At 51.8% G+C, this 23,295-nt stretch overlaps 1 protein-coding gene across 10 annotated transcripts; it reads right to left on the minus strand.

The window, feature by feature from the left end:
• Positions 1-6,645: 6,645 nt before the first annotated feature.
• On the minus strand, positions 6,646-23,064 carry LOC309834823 (dual specificity protein phosphatase 13B). 10 transcript variants are annotated; one of them, XM_082673929.1, is made up of 7 exons: positions 21,880-22,015; positions 20,440-20,647; positions 18,048-18,134; positions 16,817-16,911; positions 12,976-13,149; positions 11,349-11,569; positions 6,646-10,693 (listed from the first exon to the last, which is right to left on the minus strand). In XM_082673929.1, exons 2-7 carry the CDS (start codon positions 20,524-20,526, stop codon positions 10,491-10,493), a joined length of 867 nt encoding a protein of 288 aa, XP_082530055.1. In that variant the 5' UTR covers positions 20,527-20,647; positions 21,880-22,015; the 3' UTR covers positions 6,646-10,490. The 10 variants fall into 10 exon arrangements, 8 of the variants coding, with proteins under 8 accessions (XP_082530055.1, XP_082530052.1, XP_082530056.1 ...); XM_082673926.1 differs by having other exon boundaries at positions 17,931-18,134; XM_082673930.1 differs by lacking the exon at positions 18,048-18,134.
• Between the last annotated feature and the right edge of the window lie 231 nt (positions 23,065-23,295).

Below are 23,295 nucleotides of genomic sequence, written 5' to 3' on the forward strand. Positions count from 1 at the left end.
CAAATACATTTTTAGTATAAGTATGTCCTCTGCCATATTTGGGGCATATTTATACTAAAAAATTATTTGTTGCTTATCTGAAATTCAAATTTAACTGGTATCCTGTATTTTGTCTGGCAATCCTGCTTCTAGGGAACTTGATTATGGGGGAGAGGGATGAAAAACACAGCCATTTAGTATTTTCAAAATGTTATGCCTAATATAAGGCTTCGCTCCTGCTGGCCTCTTGGCTGGACAGATTTAGAGGCTTTCCGAAAGGAGGAGGCTGCCCCCCGCCACCCCCTCCCTAGCATGGGCTGTTCCCAGTTCCTCCGAGGAGTCCATTGTGTGTGTGTTGTATGGAGAGGGGCAGATGGTAAAGGAGCCAGCTTTGGCTTCCTGCCCTCCCCCCCACGCCCCACCCATCACACCAGGCAGGCCTCCCTGCGATGTGGGTAGACCCATCCTGCTGGCAAAGCTATTGCTTACCTAGAACTTTTATGAGGGCATTTTTATTGAACTGTAATTGAAAAGAAAAAAAAAAAAAACTCCAAGACATTCCAGATTTTTCTCATAAGCCTGCTTCAGGCATGTGTGTGTCTGTGTGTGTGTGTGTGTGTGTGTGTTTGTGTGTGTGTGTGACATTTAACTTTTCTCTCTTCTTCCCTAAGTTAAGGACCAGAATAAAGATAAACTGGCAGTCTGGAGAGCCTGTAAAACTCTTTTCATTAAGCAAATATTCTAGTGTTTGGAGAACCAGGGCTTTATGTAAGAGGGCTACATTTGTCATTACAGTCTAATATCCTAATGTAAGTTTACAACCATATCTAAGAAACCTGTGATAGAATGCAGAGCCTCTTATATGTGTAAAACTGCTTGGCAAAAGTTTATAAATCATATACATCTATTTAAAAGAATGTGAAAGTAAATCCAAATGACGGCCTTTGAGAAACAGGCTGATCGTGGCCACCCCATTGTGCCCCATTGCTGATCTGAGAAGCTGCAGAAAAAAATTGCGTCTTTCTTGGGGTCTGTGTGACCAGCCCTCCCCTCCCTCACCCAGGAAGGATGGAGATCCAGACCTTCCTTCCCAAGTCCCTGGCTTTCTCAGCAGGAAGGAAAGAAGCGCAAGCTTTTTTCGAGGGCCTGCTATGAGCCAGGCACTGGGGCTGCTTCTCTTGTTTCCATGCTTACAACAGCCCTGTGCAATGCTGGGATCCATCTCATTTTTACACTTGAGGGATGTGAGGCTCAGAGGAGCTAACCTGCCCAGGCTCACATAGCTGGTTAAAGGATGGAGTCTGAAAGAAAACCGGAGTCCATGTGTGTCCAGGGCTCCTGTCCTTCCTACCTCCCCTTTCCCACCCCAGGCCACTCAGCTCAGCGGTGGCGGTGTCTGTTGTGATCTCCTTGCCTAGAGACGTAGTGCCGCTTCTCAGGAGCCACAAAGCCAGACTGAGAGTGAGAGGGGTCTCAGGCCAGCCCCTTCTGTGTGGTGGCCGTTTCTGAGACAGGACTGCCTCCACTGACCCATTGTCCTGCCCAAGGGACACTTTCTCATCAGGGGATGCCTGTGGTCTTACAGAAGTTCAGGAGGTGAATAGATGAGCTTCTTTCGGGTGCCCAAAGATAAACTCACTCTCCAGTGACCCCAGGGATTCATTGTAAGAACACACTGGAAAGCAGTGAATCTCCTGGAGGATGGGAATATCTCCCAGGATACAGCACGGCTCCAGTGACCAGGTTCAGGTGGGGTCTCATCAGGTGTGGGCTGCTCCTCACTCCAGGGCTCTGGCTTTATGGGGACCTGGCCCCTCTGTTTGGCTTCTAGTATTGCTGTCACCACCAGCTGACTCCTTCTGCTTCTCCACTTTGTGATTTCTGCTGCCCATGGCTCCTGCTTCCTGATTTCAGGTACCCACCACCCATCCTGCTATCTCTAATTGCCTCCCACTTAGACTCCCCAGGAGAGAGGACCTCATTGGGTCTGTAGCCTTGCCCAGGACAGAACACCCATCAGTGACAGCCTCTTACATCAGACCAGTTTGGCTGCAAGTAACAGAGACTTGGAAAACAATGGTTTAAACAAGACAGACATTTCTTTCCCTCTCATGTAAAAGAAGTGTGGAGGCAGAGCAGTCCAGGGCTAGCAGGGAGCCCGGCCAATGCCATTCACACTCTAAGTGGCACCATGGAGGGGGGTGGGGGTGGGGGTCAAAGGACACACACTTTGCCCTTTAAGGAGACTTATCAGAAGTTCCACACAATAATTCCACTACATCCAGTTGGCTGGAACATAGTCACTTGGCCAAACTTACCTACAAGGGAGGTTGAGAGAGGTTCTACTTTGGCTGGTTGCATTGCCACCCAGCTAACAATTGAGGTTCTTCACCAAAGTAAAAGGGGAGGATGGATATGGAGAGCAAATAGAAGTCCATGCCCTGGGACCCATCCTGAGGCAGCCATCTATGGCTAGGACAGTAGAGCAGCAGAGTCATATGACAGAGTGTGTGACACCAGGAATCCCTCAGAAAGGGGTGCTGGCATGAGGGGGGCCTTGCATGGGCTGTACAGAGTGCTATCTGTGTGGTATGGTCTCTAAGGGACCATGAGAGCCCCTTCACCCACTCGCAAGTTTCCCCGTTGTAGTCCTGCCGGCAAGTTCAACATTCAAGTGAAGCAGTGCCTTACCTGCACCCTTTTTATTTTTTATTTTTTGTTTTTTACTGAAGTACAGTGGATTTACAGTGTTGTGCCCATCTCTGCTGTACAGCAAGGTGACTCAGTTATACACATAGAGACATTCTTTTTTTGTATTCTTTTCCATTACGGTTTGTCACAGGATATTGAATATAGTTCCCTGTGCTATATATTAGGACCTTGTTGTTTATCCATTCTAAACATAATAGTTTGCATCTACCAACCCCAAATTTCCGGTCCATCCCTCCCCCTCCCCCACCCTTGGAAACCACAAGTCTGTTATCTTTGTCTATGAGTCTGTTTCTGTTTGTAGATAGGTTCATTTGTGCCATATTTTAGATTCCACATATAAGTGATATCATATGGTATTTGTCTTTCTCTTTCTGACTTACTTCACTTAGTATGATAATCTCTAGTTGCATCCATGTTGCTGCAAATGGCATTATTTCATTCTTTTTAATGGCTGAGTCGTATTCCATTGTATATATGTGCCACATCTTCTTTATCCATTCATCTGCAGATGGACATTTAGATTGTTTCCATGTTTTGGCTATTGTGAACAGTGCTGCTATGAACATAGGGGGTGCATGTATCCTTTTGAATTATAGTTTTGTCTGGGTATATATGCACAGGAGTGGAATTGCTGGATCATATGGTAATTCTATTTTTAGTTTTCTGAGGAACCTCCATACTGTTTTCCGTAGTGGCTGTCCCAACTTACATTCCCATCAACAGTGTAAGAGGGTTCCCTTTTCTCCACATCCTCTCCGGCATTTGCTATTTGTAGACTTTTTAATGACGGCCATTCTGACTGGTATGAGGTGGTACCTCACTGTAGTTTCGATTTGCGTTTCTCTAATAATTAGCGATGTTGTGCATCTTTTCATGTGCCTACTGGCCATCTGCATGTCGTCTTTCCGGCACCCCTTTTAAAGTGTGCATGTGATCCTGGGGAAATTAACCTGTCCTCAATTCTTTATACTTGCATGTATATTTTCTCGTGTCTGCTTAATGAGTAAACCTCCGCCCCAGTTGCTACCAGGACCAGGAGGGCCTGAGCAGTCAACAGCACTAAGCCCTGAGAGGCTTGAAAACTAGTCTGATGGGGTCCCAGGAGTCCCATTGTGGGCCCGGAGGGTACAGGAGACCAAGTCTGAATACCTGTGCAGGACTGTGAAAGGGAAAGTGTTTCGAGGGATGGGCTTATGGAAGGCTCTGAAGTAGGAGCTGGGGTGCAGGAAATCTCAGAGGAGGGGAAATTCTAGCAAGGAGAGAAGGCCAGGCTGACCAGACATCAAATGGCTCAGGAAGCACAGATGAAGAGATTAGTGCAGAAACCTGGGAGCGTAACCTAAAAAGAGCTGAGTGATCGGGGAAAGGGAGAACACCGGTAGCCCATTCCTCCTGCTTACTAAGGAAGGCGGGACCTGGGTAGGTAGGGGTGGGGTGGGGTATTTGAGTTTTCCTCCAGCCAGGTTTCCCCAAGGCCCCAGTGGCTGCAGAGTTCATACTGCAGCTGCCTTCCCCAACCCCAGTGGGAGAAGAAATGGAGGAGGCAGGTGTCAAGGCCAGACTGTGAGCTAGAGGCCAGCAGACCCACAGGGGCCTCCTGGGGACCAGGAGTCTTGGACCACTCAGCAGGAGTCTGTTGGCCTGGAAGGTAGGGCGGCCAGAGCTTACGACAGAGCTTGGGAGAGCAGGGCGATGTTCCATTCCTGGCAACCTCCCCACCTTGCCCACCCCACAGCCTGTGCCACCACCATTCCCCTTGGGCCTCTAACCATCTTTGGTTTCCACTGGGGCTCTGGGCAGATAAAAGCCAGGGCTCTATTGTCATCTGTACTCCTCTGTAGCTGTGACATCATCTTCATGCACTTGGCATGGGGGTGGATTGATGTGGCTGCTCTGTCCTTTTCTCATTCACATATTCCTCCAGAGGCTGATTCAGTGATTAAAAACTGGGACTTTAGTTCAGACCCGGCTCCACTGTTGTTATCTACTGATACATAACAAACTACCCCAAATGTTAGTGACTTAGAACAAGAGCATTTTGTTTTAGCTCGTGATTTTGTGGGCCCTTAATTCAGGCAGGTTCAAGTGGACTGTTCTTCTGTTCTACGTGGCATTGACACCTATTGCAAGTGGTATTCAGCTGGCAGGTGTGCTGAGGTCACTGTAATGTCTAGGGTCTTGGCAGGGAGGCTAGAAGGCTGGACTCAGCAGGGCCTACACCAGTTCACCTACACAGGGCTTCTCCAACCTGGTGGCCTTCGGGGAGTCAGACTTCTTGCAAGGTGGCTCAGGGCTCCCAGAGAGTGTGTTCTGCCCCAGGCAGAAGTTTGCAAGGCATTTTATGACCCGTCCCAGAATGTTACTCCTTCCCGAAATTCTATTGGCAAGCAAGTTACTAAAGGCCAACCCAGAATGAAGGCTCAGGAAGTGTTTAAGAAAATAGGCTTGTTGACTGAGTTTGTAATATGGTTCTACAAGTGCTAGCTAAGTGACCTTGAGAAAGTTTACTTAAGCTCTCTTTGAACCTCAGTTTTCACATCTATAAGATGGGAATATTAATAATAGTATCTACTGCTATGGCTTATGAGAATTAAACGATTATATATATATATATATATATATATATATATATCTCTTAACAATGCCTGCTCTGGAAACACCTGCTCAAGAGCTCAAGATCACCAATATCTGCAGTTTCCTCTTCTTCCCGGGCGCCCTGCTAGACAACATTTCCCAGCTGCCTCTGCAGTTAGGTATGACCATGTGACTGAGTTCTCGCCCTGGAAACTAGAGGCGAAGTAATATATCTGGCCTCTACATCCTCCATGCTTGCTCCCCCGTGCACCCATCAACTTGTGTTGTGAAAGAGAAATAAAGCTTTGTCAGAGCCACAAGCCTGACTAACCCTCAGGTACATAAGCTCTCAAAGTTAGCTGCTATCTGGCTTAACCTCTCTCCACCTGTGTTCTTGTCTGTAAAATGGGGTGATAATGGGACCTATCCCATAGGGTTGTGAGGATTAAATGAAATGTACAGTTGACCTTTGAACAACGAGGGGGTTCGGGGCACAGACCCTTCTACAGAGTTGAAAATTCATGTGTATAACTTATAGTTGGCTCTCCTTACACATGGTTCCTCCATATCCACGGTGCCTCTGGATTGTATCAGTGATTCACATTGGTGGATTCAACCAACTATATATCGTGTAGTACAACAATATTTCCTTTTTTTTTTTTTTTTTTTTTTTGCGGTACGCGGGCCTCTCACTGTTGTGGCCTCTCCCGTTGCAGAGCACAGGCTCTGGATGCGCAGGCTCAGCGGCCATGGCTCATGGGCCCAGCCGCTCCGCGGCATGTGGGATCTTCCCGGATTGGGGCACAAACCTGTGTCCCCTGCATCGGCAGGCGGACTCTCAACCACTGCGCCACCAGGGAAGCCCTACAGTATTTACTATTGCAAACAATCTGTGTATAAATAGACCTGCACAGGTTTAACTGAACCTTGAACCTTCGTTGTTCAAGGGTCAACTGTATAGTTTGACTTACTGGCCTAGCTTCCCTTTGATCACAGTTATTTCATCTAAACTCTATAAACTGGTTATCATTACCTTTTTCTTGAAGCAAGATTATCCATAATCAAGCCTCTTGAAGGTTTTAAAAGGATAACATGAATTTGCAGTATTTTAGGCCTAAAGCCAATAATAATGGCACCATTTTAATTCAGAATAGTTCCTAAAACCCATTTGCTGATGGCTTTCAAAACCTAAATATAGAGAATAGAATGTTTCTAATTTTAAAAGTCAGTCAATTTATTTTTGACTTTTTAAATTAGGAAATATTTTAAGAATACAAAAAAAATAACAGACACCTATATTCCCAAAGCTCAATATGGTCAAATCTTAACATTTTGCTGTATTTGATTTGTGTTTTTTCTAAAGAAATAAAACATCACGAATGAAACTCAATATATATATATATATATATATATATGACGTATCTAAACCATTTAGCATAGTACCTGGCATATGCAAAGCAGTCAGTAATTGTCAACAAATTTTTAAAACGTTTTACTTTGAACTAATTTTAGATTTACAGAAGAGTTATAAAGATAGCAGAGACATTTCTTAGACGCTCTTCACCCAGCTTCCTTTAATGTTAACTTCTTATATAACCATGGTCCATTTATCAAAGACATTAAAATTGGTGTAACACTATTAACTAAACCACAGAATTTTTTCAGATTTCACCAGTTTTTCTGCTTAAGTCTTTTGCTGTGCTCAAATCCAATCCGGGGTACCATGTTGCATTTAGGTCAGCTAATTTTTAATCATTCATTCATTCAATTCACTGAGAGTGCTGCCAGCCTTTAGTCCAAGACTGGGAGTTCCTGTGCAGCAGGTGATGCCAGGGGCCCCCGTACTACGTACCATGACAATAGTCAGAGCTCTCATTTTTGAGAGCTTGCCACATGTTGTACAACACATTTTCTATGTGCCCCACTTTATCCTTACAACAATCCTGTATGTTGGCTATTATTACTCCCATGTTACAGATGGGGGAAACTGAGGTATGGAGAGGTTAACTGAGTTTACACACCTGGTAAAGGGCAGAGGTAGAAGTTGAACCTAGGCAATCTGGCTCCAAATTCACAGTCTTAACAATACCTCACTCCTTTCACGAGGCTGCTCTATAGAACAGGAAGAGTAGATGCACCATCGCAGACTTCCTGGGCCAAGTGTGGCAGGCAGGAAGGGTTCCCGGTGGAGGTGTCAGTCTGGAGCTCAACCTCTGTTTCCTTGTGTGCTCTGGGGAATGTGTGGCTTTCCCTGCCTCTTCTCCCCATAGCCCCAGAATCTGAGCCCAACCCTCGGAGCCCGAAGAAGGTAACCTGCTGAAACTCAAGCCGCAGGCCCAGGGTGTGGCTCTGTCCCAGGTTCAGGGCACTCTACCCCAGCCAGCAAGGGCAGGCTGCCCACAGTCATAGACCCGGATGTTGATTTAGAGACTGGCTTCTGGAGCCACTATTTTGGATCCTGCTGACCATGCATAAGCAAGAGATAGCAACAAGGGCTGAGTTGTCAGGCTGAGTGGGGGGACCCAAGGGAATTGGGGGTGTGCAGACTACTGACGGGACTAGCTTTGTCTGCTCTGGAAAATTATAGGCCCCACCAACCTGAGGATGAACTGAGAAGTTTTCCATCCTGCCTGGTTGGGCACAGCAGCACCAGCCCTCCTGCCAAACTCCAGCTAGGACATGTGTTTACCCTTTGGAAAAGGCCCAGAGAGCACCTTAGGTAGCCAACAACCAGCTGGGATTAGGACCAAGCACTGCAGGCAGCAGAGCAGGGGATCTGCTGGGCAGTACCTGCCCTTTGAGGCCAGAGCCTGGAGATCCTGGATCCAGGAGGCAACATCCAGCCTCATTTTAGCTTCTCTGAGCATCAGTTTGTTCATCTGTAAAATGGGGATATTAATCCCTATGGCCCAGAGAGGGCTGTCTACATTTGTGCAGTTTATAAATTGAAGGAGGAGTAAATGGGGCCTAAAACCCAGCCTGTGCTCAGCTCACTGAGTTGGGCACCATAACTTGGAACTACATCTACTTGGGAGGAAGGGACACCTTTTTCTTCACCAAACTGTTTGCCCAGGAGTGCTCCTGCCTAAAAGGCTGGTTTGGTCAGAGGGTGCCCCTTTTTGGATTTGCACAAAGGAAAAGCACTTGCCCTCTGGAAAGAGAGCAGATGGTGGAGAAGGGCAAAGGGCCCTTAAGTTCCCAGGAGAAGGCAGGGCTGTTCCCCGAGAGCCTTGGCAGGGGAGCAAAGAGGGAAGTCAAAGGTGGCCCAAGGGGACAAGATGAGCTGGGAAGAGGGTGTCAGGGTGACCAAATGGTGAGATGCTGTGTGCACGTGGAGCTGGGGGGAGAGGAGGTGCCTTCCGGAGGCTGGCCCAGTCCCAGGGGCAAGTCCACTCCCCCTGGTGGCCCCTGTAGAGAGGGCCCAGTAACACGGAACTCTACCTGATGGCAGGGTCATAGCCAGAGAGTGCGGGAGTCATGGGGACCTTGAGCCCAGGGAAAGCCTGGTGAGAGACAGCCAGCTGGAAGAGAATGACAAGGCACCAGGCAATCATAGTTCAGTGTGACAGGTTGTCCCACAAGGGGTGGATGGACATTTTGGTAGCATGAGGAAAAATACTCCACTCAGGTTTGCTGGGTCCAGGGGCATCCCCAGAAGTGACACCTAAACTGAGACCTCAAAGAGACCCCAACAAAAATGAGTGAGGATGTGCATTCAGGTGCTGCAACCTGAAGCATGTGCAAAGCACCAAGAGGTAAGCAGGTGGTACATTCTGGAAACTGCAAGTGTATTTAGCATTTCTTAATCACATGGCATGTATGGGAACAGAATTAGAAGAGAGATGTCTGGAGACATGAGACGGTCTCAGAAAATGAAGAATCTTTATGCTTTGTCAAGGTGTTTGTCCTTCAGGGGTTGTAAGTGTTGGGGTGATGTGATGCGATTTTCCTTTTAGTAAGCTGTCTGGGGCCCGCATGGAGATTGGAGGGGGCAAGGCTAGAAGCAGAGAGACCATCAGGGGCCTGAGCAAGAATCCAGGTGAGAGGTAAGGTGGCTTGAACTTGGGTAGTCAGCAAAGATGAAGCTAAGTGAGCAGGTCTGAGCCCTGTTTAAGAGGTAGAGTTGGTAGGCCAATTGGAAGAGTGGCAGAAGTCCACCACTGACTTGGATGACAAGGCCTATCAGAGCCCTTCACTAAAATGGGAACTAGGAAAAGGAGTGGGTCTGGGTGGGAGGTGATGAAAAGTTCAGTTTGAAGCTCAGGTTCAATATTCAAATGAAGGTGGCCAGTAGGATACAGAGGTTCTGAACTCAGAAGAGAGAATTGGGCCGCCGTAGGGGTCTGAGAGTCATCAGCCTGGAGATGTGAACTGAGGCTGTGGGGACAAGAGGACCCCCAGGAGAGCGAGAACACTGAAGGAGAGAAGAGGCAGAGGCCAGCGTCCTCGGACACCTCGATGTTTAAAGGTCAGCTGGAGGAGGCCAGGGCTGCATGGAAACAGAGAGGGAGGAGGAATGCCAGCCCATCTAATCCTCATAAATACCTCACGTACAGGTGAGGAACCTATGGGCTTTTTACATTGTTTTATTTTATTAGGGTACAAACAGTAAGAAACTCACAGCCAAATGTTGCCCCATCATATAACCGTCCCTCACCAGGAATTCTGGCATGTCTCCTCCCAAACCCCTGTGCTCTAGTTTAATGCTTCTGTTAGGTTTCTGTGACTTTAGTCAGTCCTTTTTGAAAGAAGAACAAAAGTGAAAAAACTGACCGGATTCAGGAGATGCTGTTTGTGCACAGCGAGTTTTGATAGTCGGTGTTTGATACAGGGTGGGCATGGAAAGGATGGTGATGCATTGAACTTTGGTCTTTACTCAGACAGTTGACTCAGACTCCACCTCTAGGCTGCCATCATGGGCTGGCAAGCCTTCTGGAGCCTCGTGACCACTGCCCCACAAACCACCAGAAGGTCTCCTGTCTTTATTATGATGAACCTTTTATTATAGAGACAAGACTGAACTCTTTTCTGCATAAAGAATCTTTGGATTGGGTCAGGGAGATCCACCTGCTAAAGGTCACCACCCAGCTCTCCCTGCCTCTGCCTCAGCTAAGCCCCCACTTGCTATTTACATCTCAAGGTGACTGGAAGCAAGGTCCCCAGGGTCAGGCTGGTTGGGTGGGCCATGCTGGCTGGAGGGTCAGGGTTCCTGGTTGCCCACCAGGTCACAGCCGCCCCGTCTCCTGCCCCAGTCGGTTGTCCAGAACCTGGAGCTGCCGGAGGAAGCCTGAGTTGGGGCAGATATCCCGGTGCGCCTGCACTGTCTGGATGGCCTCCACCAGCGTCATGTTCTCGCAGATCATGAGGAAGGCCAGGACAACCGTGGCAGAGCGGCTCACCCCCATGGCACAGTGTACCAGCACGCGGCCTGCGGGGAGACCCAACCTAGCATCAGCTACCTGTTCTCACACCGCTTGCCCCTTAGGGAATCAGGGATGCTTCTGCCCACCTATCACAGCATCCTGGAGTACTGACACTGTCCTCATTGTCATATGGGGCAACTGAGGCCCAGAGAGGAAAGGGACTCGCTCAAGGTCACAAAGCAAGTTAGTGGCAGGGCGAAGGTTAGCAGCGGGACTCCCTTCTCCTGGTGCAAGGTGCCTCCTCTGGCATCCCTTGCCACTCTAGCACGGTGGGGAGTCAGTACTCCTGGAGTCCCCTGGGTTTGCAGGGGGTGTCCACCTCCCTCCCTTTCCCCCCAGTTCTGCCCTCTCCCCAGCCCCTGCAGCTCTACACTGAGGCCTCATCTTAGCAAACGCTCTTGAGCAGTTTTCTCTAGGTCCTGTACCTTTTGCCCAACACCTGGCCTCTTACCAAGCGACGACCACACTGGACCTTAGTTATATCTATGATTGTTGGTTTCCAGGGTGTCCCTGAAGGGGATGCTCACTAAATGGTAGTAGTGAGCCCCATGAGGTGGGAGGTTGCTGAAGGACCCCACCATCCATGCTCCTGGAAAAGTAGATAGCCCCAGACCCTGCCTGCACCCCACCTCCACCCCAGTGCCTTCCCCAGCAGCTGACCTTGGGGAATGATGAGGGCACTTTGGATGTATCGAGCAACGGGCAGAAAGTAGACACTGAGGTCGAAGAAGGGGTTGTCATCAGCCTCAATGCCATAGTACTCCAAGGGCATTCCACGGTAGAAGTTGGCACCTGTGTCCACCTGAAACTTTCCTGCGGCAACATTCACGATGTGGGTGATGCCCAGCTGGGTCAGCTTGTTCTTGTCCCGGGCTGCGTACCTGGGGGGGAGGGGCACGGGGGGAGTTGGGAGGTGGGGTAGAGCTCACTGGGTCAGCTCTGGCTGGCCTGGAACTTGCCCCCTTGCCTCCTCTGCCATCCTCCTCCAAAGGTAGACTGGAACCAGTGAACTGGCTTGGGTGAAGGGGCTCCTCTAGTAGGAGTTCAAGACTCCCTTTCACTCAGCCCAACTTTTCTGGAAGGCAGGTCGGCCACATGGCATCAGAAGCCTCGAAAATGTACACTTACTTTGCCCCAGCAGGTCTCCTAGGAACTTAAAGAATCCCAAGTGTGCTCACAGACAAATGTAAACTGGATCTAATGTTTAAGATAGAGAAAAAGTGGGGAAAAAATCACTAAATAGCCTATAAAAGAAGATTGACTATGGTATAGCTAAATGAAATACTACACAACCACTAAAATGTGGTAGATAGATGCTGGTGAACCAAGAAAGGTGTTGGTGCTATATTGAGAAAAACGGAGGATAACAAAACAGAACATTGTTTTAAAGTGTTTTAAAAGTATGCTGTGCAATTCCATTTAAAAAGTTTTCTATATAAAGCAGATTACAAGATGGGATTATAAAGCGATACCATTTTTGTATGCATTTTTAAAAAGTCAACAAGGATTTTATTACTGGTTATCTGTGTGTGTAGGGGGGATACATATTTGCCCTATTGTTAATAGGATATTGATCTATATTTTCTAAATATTAAGGAAAACATAAAATCCACATATATTCATTCATATGTTCTAAATTTTAAGAAAACTTTTGGGGAAAATGACTCACATTCCACTCTATATATACATCCTAGAGAAACGTGTGTGTTCCCAAGGCACATGTACTAGCTTCTAGAATCACCGTTTATAATAGCCCCAAAGTGGAAACAATTCAAATAGAATAAATAAACTATGGTGTATTCATACAAATGAATAATATATAGCAACCAAAAATGAATGAACTATAGCTACACGTAATGTCGGCGAATCTCGCAATTTTGAGCAAATGACGCCAGGCACAAAATACACAATATGATTCTATTCCTATCACTTTAAAACATAGGCAAAACTAACACAAATGGCGAAACTAAAAGGAAAAGCAAGGAAATTATTGTTTCAATACTCAATGATTATCTACAGGGAAAAGGGTTATGATGAGAAGGGTTCCACAGGGGCTTCTGAGGCACAACTAATGTCCTATTTCTTGACCTGGGGGGTTAAACTGTTCGTTTATGCTCTGTGTACTTTTCTTAGGTGTGTTCTATTTCCACAAAGTAATAATAGTGTAAAAGGAAATAAACATGTGGAAAGAGATGGTTGGAGGCAAAGAGGGTGCCAACTCTGCCCCTTGGCTCTGGAAGAGGCTCCCCTTCTGTTCTCCCCAACACCCACTGTGGATCGTACTTACGCATCTCCCAGGAAGAGGTTGGGCCAGACTTCGTTAATGTGGCTCAGCACGGCAGCCCGACGGACCCACAGCAAGCGCTGCAGTGAGGCCAGCGTGGGTGGCTGATAGGGGGGCACCCGGACTGCCCCGTGGATCTTGGGCCTCCGGAGGTCCTGTTTCTGCAGCGAGTCCATCCTGGAACAGAGTGGAAACTGTGGTGGCGAGGGGCAGGCTCCCCGCAGGTGGGTCCAGCTGACAGGGAGGCCTAGGCATGGTGCAGTGCCCAGGTGCCACTAGGATGCTTCAGAAGGGCCTCAGTTATTTCACATGAGGTTATTAACCAGCTCAGCTGGGGCTGAGGCCTTTCCCCAGGGAACAAGGGAATCAACCCCTCGTCACCGCTGTGGAGCTGGGAAGCCCTCTCTCCTGCCCTCTCCAGAGGCCCCTGATGTTGGAAGCTTTTTTCAAGGGGTTCTTGGAGTTCCCTGTTTGTAGCAACTAGTCAGTGCAGACCCCACCCCTTAAGTCTGTGGTTACTTGGGACTTCGTAGGGGTGGGGACTCCAGATGGCTGTGGCCCTCAGAGGGCACCTAGGAAGACCCCTGCCAACTGGGCAGCTCATCTCAAGCCCCCTTCTCCGCTACTTCCACGGCTGGTCCTCAGACTCCCATCCCTGTAACAGGTGCTTGAAGGTCAGAGCCCATCTCTGGAGGGAGGGGCCTGGGCTATGAACTAACATTTGTTAACACTTCCGTACTGAATGAGCTAATGCCTCTTAGGGGCCTGGTACCTCATGCATGGTAGGTCCCTATCATACATAGGAGGAAGCTGAAGCAGGAATGTGAAGGTCACAGAGAATAATTTTTAAGTAATGCTCAGTCTTACGGCTGTTAAGGAGCAAGGCCGGGGTTTCAGTCCAGTTCTGTTCTCCTTCAGTTCCGTCCCCAAGCGTTCGAGTTACCACCTTCAGGGACTCCAGAGAATGGTCGCTAACTCATCTGTCTCTACAGGGGAGCCTAGTGCAGCTGTTCCATATCTGCCTATAGGCCCTGGGATTTCCTTCCTTACCCGCATGACTCAGGCCAGTGCTGCAGGTCAGGCCTCACCCAGGTGGGGTGGCTTGTGTCAGGAGTCAGCTGGCTGAGGGGGTCCGAGACCCTGCAGAGCTGGAATGTCAGTGGCACCAGAACCTGGGTCTGGTGCTGGGCTTGGAAGGAGTGCCTCTCTTGGCTAACTGTCCCTGGTCCCCTCAACCAGTAACTAGGGAAGGTACAAACTGGGAAGAACTTCTTTGCTCTTTGGTAGGCAGTGCCAGGGCCAGGAAGAGAAACAGGAACCCGGAAGGCCACCGGTTTGGCCAAGCTCACCCAGTGAGCAGTGGGAGGGCAGGGCGGAAGCGAAGGCCCGGCTTTCCCTTCCATCCCCCACTGTGACCTCTCAGGGCAGGCTGAACTGCCTGCCACCTACCTAGGGCATGGTCTGGGCCTGGGAGTCGGGGTGTGGGTGCAGGGACAGGACTCAGCACAAGAGCGGAACGGGGCCGGGGCAGGTTCCGCCCGGAACACAAATGCTATGAAGCAGCTAGAATTCCAGGTCCTCCCCTTGGAGCCCATGGGGGTGGGGCCTGAGAGCAGACCTAGGCCACCGCTGACTGAAGTGCAGACCTTCCAAACGCCCGGACCCCTCTCTGCTTGGTGTCTCTTTGCGATTAAAGGCTCTTGGCCCTGGGACTCCCCATGGAGATGGGAGGCTATGTGAACTGGTGGGAAGAGAACTTTAGAGGGAGCGGGGAGAGCCTGGCCACAGCTAATTCCGAGGTCAAGAGCAAGTCTTTGCTCCTGTCTGGGCCGCGGTTTCTCTTTCTCAACTTAAAGATGCTGGCCTTGCTTGACTTTAAGGAATCTCTGGAGGGTCTGACCTGAGAATGAGAGAGGAGAGCCTGGGTTTGCAAAAACTACAGGGTACAGCACAGTGTATTGTGTTGGAGTGGGGAGAGTCCAACAGCCACACTGGGCTGGAGCTACCAGCTGGGCCTGCAGGAGCCCCAGGTCGGTTGCGTTGGGGCTTTGGGAAGTCTGGCAGGCGCCGCTGCAGGCCTCTGAGCTTGGTGTGGGGTAAGGCTGCCACCCAGTGGCCAATTGGTGCCTTGCAGCCCCGCGGTGCCTGGGCGCGGATAGCCAGGCTCCAGCTGAGACAGAACTTGTCCCTACTCCTCCTGGAGGCTCCTGGGAGGAGAAGGAGCCAGTAGAGGGATCAGGGATGAGGGCTGACCCCTCTACTGGCTCAGCCTCTTCTACTGGCTCACGCCTCAGCCTCTTCGGGGCTTAGGCCCAGGTCTGGAGAAGGGGGCTTTTTCCTCGGACTTAGGGGTACCCCTTGCTAGGCCTCACGTTGGACCTCACACCTGATGCTCATGGATGTACACCCTACCTGTCTGCTCTATCCCACAAGGGTCCAGCCCACCTTTTCAGCCAAGGTCAGGTCTAGCCCCCACCCAGCGACTCATCCTTCAAGCTCCGGGCACACCCAAAGAAGGGGAGTTGGTGGCTGCAGCAGCCCCCTGGTTTCTGCCATCCCCAGACCTAGATGCCGAGTGCCCCGCCTGACACCTCCTTCCGCATCTCCTCAGCCACCGCAGGGTGAAGCCTGGGTCCAACATCCAGCAGGGACAGGGCCGGCCTGACTCTTCTCCCCCTTCCCTCTGGTACTCCTCCTGCGACCTTCCTGTGTCTCCTCCCTAAGCTGAGCAGCTGCCTCTGTGGGCAACGGTTTTCCTGAGTCGCTGCTGTTTACAAGTTCAGACACCTGTGTTCTGCCTTTGTTGGTGCCTCTCTGTGTCGCGCTCCCCGGTTGCCTCTGTTTCCCTGCCTCTCACAGGAGCTTGTGCTCCTCCAGCAGCCTCCCAACACACCACCCAGCACGCCGGTAGCCTCAGGCCAAGGCCCAGGCCTCCGCAGGGCAGGGGGCCTCTGCCATCTACCTCCTCCCTGAAGCTCCAGACGTGCTCCCCTGGTCCTCCCTCCTGTTCACTCTCCCTGCTTTCTCCTCCTCCCCCCAAGGTAGACCACAGGGACTGTGGCCACAGGACAGCTAGGGCTAGACATCTCAGGGCAGGACAAGTGAGGAGTCTGGTGAAGGAAGCCTTGGGGAGGGTGGCCGGCGGGTGGCCTGTGGTGAGCTGCCTGGGGCTCTGCACTCTGTGTGCAGGCCTTGGAGGAGGGCGGACCTGAGCTGAGTTCTCAAGTCTGGAGCTTGTTTCTGTGTAGTCTTCTCTGAGCTAGTTTTCTCAGTGGGGCTGCTGTGAGAATTCCATGAGATAAGAAATGTTCAAAGCACCTCCCACGGGGTCTTCCTCCTGGTAGATGCCCCATAAATGGTGCATCTTCCTATTATTATCATCACCATTATTACTCTTTCCCTTTCAAGACTCAGCCATATCCCATGGGCTAATGAGGCTTGGTCTCTAACTCTTTGTATTTCTTGATTTTTCTTTCTCTGTCCAGCAATAATTATTGTATTCACCACTAACTAAGGACGTACTGTGTATCAGAGCTAAATGCTTACATTTTTTTCACTGAATCCACACAGTACCCTTATGAGGCAGATGATATTATCATCCCCTATGCCGTAGGTCACACAGCCAATAGGCGTGGGAGCCAGGATTCAAGCCCGGGTCATTCTGACTACTCTGCTTTGTCTGTGCCTCTATCTCTGACCCAGTCCCTCCCCAGATCTAACCCACCCCCCCACCACACACACACACACACACACACACACACACACACACACACAGGCACAGGTGTCCTGGCCCTCATTACCCAGCATGCTCTGCAGCCCCCCTGAAATAGGTGCACTCACCCACCTGTGGGGGTATCTGGCCCAGGCTGAGGTCTTCTCTGACGGGCACTTTTTGCTCCCGGCTTCCAGCCGCCTGTCTCTGCACGCTTGATGCTGTTTCTATTTTTTGATCGGAGTTTAATTATAAAGCATGATGTGCTGCTCCCCTCCTCTGGCCTCCCCCTGCCACTCCCAACTCACCCACTGGTCCCCTGGCATGGTCAGTGCCAAGCCCAGCCAGGCACCTGGCCGTGCTGGGAGTAGAGGCAGTCTGGCAGGGGTCTGCCTGTGGTATGTGTGGATGTGGATGTTGCTTGTGAGGCAGGAAGAAGGAAGACTGAATAAGCCATTTTGAAAGGTCGGTTGGCCTTCAAGGGTGATGTGGAGCGTGGGCAGAAAGTTAAAGCTACAAGGATCTTCCATGGAGGGGGACAGGGAAGAGAACAGCCAGATCACACCCACACTGGCCGCACTGCCAACATCACAAGCCAGGTCCAGGGGCCCTTGGTTGGGAGCTGAGGATTACAGGACTGGCCCAGGATAAAGATCCAGAAGACTCAGGCTGAGGGAAGTGGGGGCAGACAGAGATATAAATGGAGTTCAGAGCAGGTCTTTGGAGCAGGCCCGGCCTTCAGTCAGAAGCTGTGTGTCCGCTAACCACTCTGCCCTCTGCCAAGCTCCTCCCTCCCCCAGAAGACATTCCTGCACAGGCCTCACTGCTCCTCGAGGCCAGTGAGATGGTCTTTAAACTCCCTTCCAAGGCTAACGGCTCAGTGAGGGACCTTGGATTTGGGCCTATTAAGAACACTCCCTGCTCTCCAGAGACTCTCTTCATATACCCATACTTTAATACCCTTCCCCACGCATACTCCCAGATGACTGACACACACACAGACGTATGCATAGCCACGTAGCCACGCCTCCACGGGGTCTCTGAAGCCCGAGCTCCAGGGAGCTAGGGCTCAGCCCCTGCTGGGGCTCCCTGAGCCCTGGGGAGAGCTGGTGGAGACGGCCGTGGCCAGGGGCCATCATAAATGCTTAGAATCCCCCTTCCCGTGTCCCCCCACTCCTGAGGGGGACAGGGAAGAGAACAGCCAGATCACACGCCCGAGGGGCCTCAACCAGGAGCCCCTTCCCACCTGTGAGAACTGGAGACAGTGGCTGAGAGGGGGTGCAGGCAGCAGGAGGAAGCACATGGAGTTGCAGGCTCTAGGGCAGACCCCACACTGGTCTCTTACCATCTTCTGGGTACCCACCTGGGCCAGAGCCTCCAGCAGCACCAGCAGGGCCAGCGCCAGGGTGGCAAAGTGGCAGAGCCCTGTGGCAGGGAGTAAGGACCAGTTCTGGGGGAGAGATGAGCTCCATGTTACAGGCAGGTAAACCATGGTTCAGATTGGCCAGGACTCATCAGGGCAGGGACAAGAGCTGTCAGATAAGCCTGCTTCTGCCTTGAGCCTCTGTGTAAGGTCAAGTGGGTACGGGTGCCGAGAGAGATGAGGCAAGTTCGGGGCCCAGGGCTCATGGAGGGAGATGACCTCCCCAAAGCCCCCTCATCTCTCAGAGTCCCCAGCCCCAGGGCTGCTGTGTACAGTCACACAGGTTGCTCACTGCACAACTCCTGGGGCTCCAGCTGTTGGATGCACTCCCAGTAATTGTGCAATGCTGTAGTCCAAATGATTCTCCCAAAGCTAGCTGCCCGAAGGGAGAGATGCTGAGGGCTGAGGTCAGAGTATTTTAGGGCCCCAGGCCGCGGAAGTGGGATGATTGGGCATGATCAGAGATTTGCTGTTCTCCCAGGTTCCCAAACCTTGTTTAGAGGAAAGAGAGCAGGATGGGAACATGCCATTCCTGTCCGCCTCTTGGCTCCCACACCTGCAGAACTCCCCACGACAGTTTCCCGCCCAGCTTCACCCCAGGCCTAATCCCAACGCCAGCTGCAACCCTCATTTTCTTCCTTTACACTCATCCCCAAACTCTAAACCTCGCCCTCCATCCTGCCCTAATCCCTGACGCCAAGATGCTCATCGTCCTGACAGCATGTGGGAAGGGGTCGATATTGCTCAAACGCTCCCCTTGGTTGGGCTGGCTGTGCATTCAGAGACAAAACCACCTCTTATGTGTGGGGGCAGGGGGAGATTCAGTCCATGCCCCAGGGAAGGTCTTGGCAGGAGGAGGAAGCTGCTGCTCTTCAAACTCCCAGGAGAGCCTAGGCCAGTGCCCCACTCCCACCTGGCAGCGGTGGGGCACAGCCAAAGTCAGGGTTGAGGAGAGATGAAGGAAGGAGCAGTATGGGTAGCAGGAGCTGGAGGCTGGATAGGGGGAATGGAGAGCAGCTCTGGAGGCTTAATCTTCCATCAGATGGCCCTTGGTGGGGATGTTGAGTGTGAGCAAGATGGGCTGTTGGGGACAGTTCCAGCCTGGGCATGATGGGAGAAGAAGGGCAGTAGGAATTCTGCAGCTCCTTCACAATCTGGCACCGTCACAGCCACTGACCCCAGAAAGAGGCACCCCTGCCTCTCCGTTGAGCTGGAGGAAAACACAGAGCTGACGCCAAAGAAATTGCGGCAGCACCTTGGCAACCATTTGTGGGCTGGGAGCCTGAGAAGCATTGTTGCTGCTAGGGGAGCCCAACTCCTTCTACTGGGCAGCTGGGGACGCTGGGGCCTCTGGCGGGAGGCAGGTGCCTTGGGAAGAGGAGGTATTGGGGATCTGTTCCCCTTAGGCAGCTTAAAGACGGGGCGCTATTCCTCCAAATGCACTGAACATGGAACAGGAGGAAGGCAGAAGGTAAATGGACAGACTTCAGGGAAACCTTTATGTCCTAAAGGGTCCCCAGGACCAGAGAGGGAGGGAGGTTAGGGAGGGGCCTTCTGTAGGTCTCTGAGATCACATTGGGTGGGGTGAAGGTAGACAGTGGGGTGCTGGGTCCAAGGCAGAGAACTGAACGGCGTGGCGACAGAAGAACTTTATATCAAGCAGGGCTTGTGCGAGGAGGTCATGTCTGGCGGCAGGAGCACCTGTTCTCCTTCCCTGTGGTGGGAATGGATGCTCAGGGCTGACAGAATTAACTAAGCTTGGAGCAATAGCTGCAGGACACTTTTTCCCTAGAGCTGGGTTCCAGACCTGAGGGGAGGGTGTGCAGAGGCATGGGAAGGGCCAGACAGCCCTCAGGTGCAGGACTGGCTGTGCTGCTGCCTCGGTGGGGTTCAGGTGAGCCCCACAGGCTTTCAGCCAAGGAGGCAGGACAGATCAGCATTAGGACCAGGTTGGAAGGCCTCACCTCTTCCATTTTATGCTTTCCACCCCTTTCCTTCCTAGCCTTTCCATCTTCTCTGGGTCTGAAGAATCTGGGTGGGCTGGAGAAGAGGGTCCTAGGAGAGGGGTGCCTCAGCCAGGCCTAGGTGAGACCTTGGATTGGTGAGGGGAGCCCAGCAGCTTGGGGAACGGGCCAGGCCCCCTTCAACCCTCTCTTCCAGCCACACACAGCCTTGATCTCCAACCTCTGAACTGGTCCCGTCCATGTCCCCTGCCAGCCCTCACCCAACCCCTTACTTCCAATCGTACCCTTGCCCTCTGCCCAGCCCTCACCTGACCTCTCACTGCTAACTGTACCCAGCCCCGGCCCCTCACGCCCTGCCCGACCCTCACCTGGCCCCTCAGCTCCGGCCTGCACCCCGCAGCTGCTGGTCCAGCCGGCAGAGCTGGTGGAGGAAGCCTCGGTTGGGGAAGACCCATCGGTGCTGCCTCACGGCGATCACTGCCTGACGCAGGGACAGCTGCTGGCGCAGCATGAGGTAGGCGAGGACCAGCGTGGCAGAGCGGCTCACCCCTACCACGCAGTGCACCAGGACCCTGGCTGAGAAAGACATCCTGCTGAAAGACCCTTTCCCACCCACCAGCCCGCCCAGGGGCTGAGGTGCGGACCCAAGTTCCTTTCCCTCCTCTGCCCTGGGTATATTCTGTGACCCTGAGTAAATCATTCAGCATGGATGGGCCTCCATTTCCTGCTCTGTCAAATGGGCACACCAGCACCTATTATGCCTACCCTTGGGATGGGGTCCACACTCCCCAACGTGGCTCACAGGACCCTCTGTGAGCTGGCCCCTGCTGACCCTGCAGCCTCACCTCAGGCTGTCCCCCCACCCCCCAACTCTCAGCTCTAGGAACACTGGGTAACTTTCAGTTCCTTGAAGCTGTCATGGTCCCTGGCCTCCAGCCTTACCACATGCTATTTCAACTACCTGTAAAAGTTTTCCCCTTCTCTTGGTCTGATTAACATCTAATTTGTCAGGTTTTGGACTTGAATCACAGAGCAGCTCATCCTTTTTGCATGTGGCCCGGTGAATACAGTTGTAGAGGGAAGTCCCCCCCACCCCACCTCCCTTTGCTCTTCACATTTGCCCACTCATCTGAGTAGCGCTTGTAATACTTCACAGTTTGACTGTCTTTCCACCGGGGGCCCTGCCTTGCCTAAGTGTGGATTCCCAGTATCTAGCTCCGTAGCTGGCACAGAGAAGTTAATAGTTGGTGAATGAATGGTGAAGGAAAATGAATGTCAGAGTGCCTTGGATTGAACAGTGCTATGAGCCATAGTCTTGTCTTTCCCACGACACAGAGAAACTGAAGTCCAGAGAAGACACTGGCTCACCCGGGGTCAGGTGGCAAGGGACATGGCTCTCACCCAGGATGAACATGAAGCAGCTTCCCCAGGCTCCTTTGTTGTACCCCTGGTATTAGAAGATTTTTTCCATTCGGAAGTACTTTGGGGCAGAAGCCAGACATCTAGGTACCAGATAGCAATGTCCCAAGGCTGAGTGATACAGAAAGAACTGTTTTGTTGTTTGGGAGACCTGGCTTCTAGCCCCAGGGCTGCTCCTAGCTCGTGGCGTGACCTGTATTCTAGGGCTCAGTTTCCCTATCTGTGAAGCAATGCTGTTGGATAAAGTGCTGGAACACTGAGCAGAGAGTTTTAAAAACCTGATGGCCCTTTAAAAACTAGGGGTGTGAGGACACTGATGTTTAAGGGGAAACTGGACATCCCCCCATGACTGAGCAGGATGCGATATGGGTTCAGACCCCAAGTCTTACCCCCGGGTGTGCTGAGGGCACGGTGGATGAAGTCAGCTGCAGAGGAGAAGTAGGCACTGATGTCGAACTCAGGGAGGTCGTGGGCTGGCACCCCCAGGTAGCTCACAGTGCTGCCGTAGAAGTCAGGGCTGCCCTGACAGTAGAGGCCCCCATGGGCAGCATTCAGCACGTGGGTGATGCCCAGCTTCCAGAGCTCAAAGCGGTTATTTGCCGTGGCCCTGGGGAGGGGAGGAAGGGGAGCAGTGAGGTCCAGGAAGGCTTTGTCTGGACCCCTGCTTCAGAGCGATGAATCCATTAGGGTCCAAAAGGAGCCAGAAGGAACCCATGGGGTCTGCGGCTCACAGCCCCCCCATAGGAGCTTTCTGGTAGGGGAGCTGGTGGTCAAGGGATTTAGCTTTAGCCTCTCTTTGCTCCCTGAGGCAATCCACCCTTGCCTTGGCCAGGACAGGAAGGAAAAGGATTGCTTCGGCCCTGGGACCCAGCTGCACCTCCCTTCTTGCCCCATGCCCTACCATGCATATCTGGCCTCTCCTGGCCACTACCTCATACCTGCTTCTAATCTGCAAATATTTAAAGGTGACACCTCCCCTGATTCACCTTCAGTCAGCCTTCCTCACCCACTCTGTGTCCAGAGGAGGGAGGCTGGAACCGGAAAGGCAAGCTCTCTGTCCAGCTCATCTCATACCCCAAATCACCATTCCCCAGTCCTTCCCCCGCCCCAGATCCTCCAGTTGTTCTGGATGTGCCAGAAGACTCCGGGAACCTCTGGGAGCTCCCTTCTTTCAGGCAGGCAAAGTCTCTGCTCCCCCTGGTGGCTGCACCTGCTCACTGCACTGTCCCCAGTACAGAGGGGTCCTGGAGAAAGTCCCTAGGCTGGGAAGCTCAGAGAAGAACTATTGCCCTTATACCCACCCCACCCCCATCTCTGGTGAAGATCCCAGGAACTGTCTCTCCTTGTCTCCACCCCCTTATCCCTTCAGTCAGCTACCACTCACGCATCTCCTATGTAAAGGTTGGGCCAAACTTCGTCCACGCGGCTGGAAGAAAACTTCCCTGCCCTCAGGAGCTCCTCTAGTTCCAGGACAGTGGGGCAAGGCGTGACTTCGGCATCTCCCCTCAGTTGTGGGAGCGAGGCCTCCGCCATGGGCCGGCCCACCTGCCCCTCTGTCTCTGCGGTCACTCCTCTCTGCCTCTCCAGTGTCATTCCTTTCCTAGAGATTGGCAGGGACAGGTGAGACAGCAGCAAGTGACTCAGCAAGTCACAGGGGCCTCTAGAGAGAACAGCACATTTTCCTCCCCAGGCCACCCCCTAACCCCAAATTCCATGACAACATGGAATCAGACATACCTCTGCAAGTCACCTCTCAGCCTCAGTTTCTTCACCTCTGATGTAAGAATTGTGAGGATTAAATGAAA

This window comes from Grampus griseus, assembly GCF_964374135.1.
Source record: "Grampus griseus genome assembly, chromosome: 16".
Classification (NCBI taxonomy): Eukaryota; Metazoa; Chordata; class Mammalia; order Artiodactyla; family Delphinidae; genus Grampus; species Grampus griseus.

Coding starts and splice junctions, on each gene's coding strand:
- LOC309834823 (XM_082673926.1), bottom strand. CDS start 20,526: ATGGGTCTTCCCCAACCGAGGCTTCCTCCACCAGCTCTGCCGGCTGGA. Junction 11,570..12,975: donor AACCTCTTCCTGGGAGATGC/GTAAGTACGATC, acceptor CCTCCCCCCCAG/GTACGCAGCCCGGGACAAGA. Junction 10,694..11,348: donor TGCCCTCATCATTCCCCAAG/GTCAGCTGCTGG, acceptor GTCTCCCCGCAG/GCCGCGTGCTGGTACACTGT.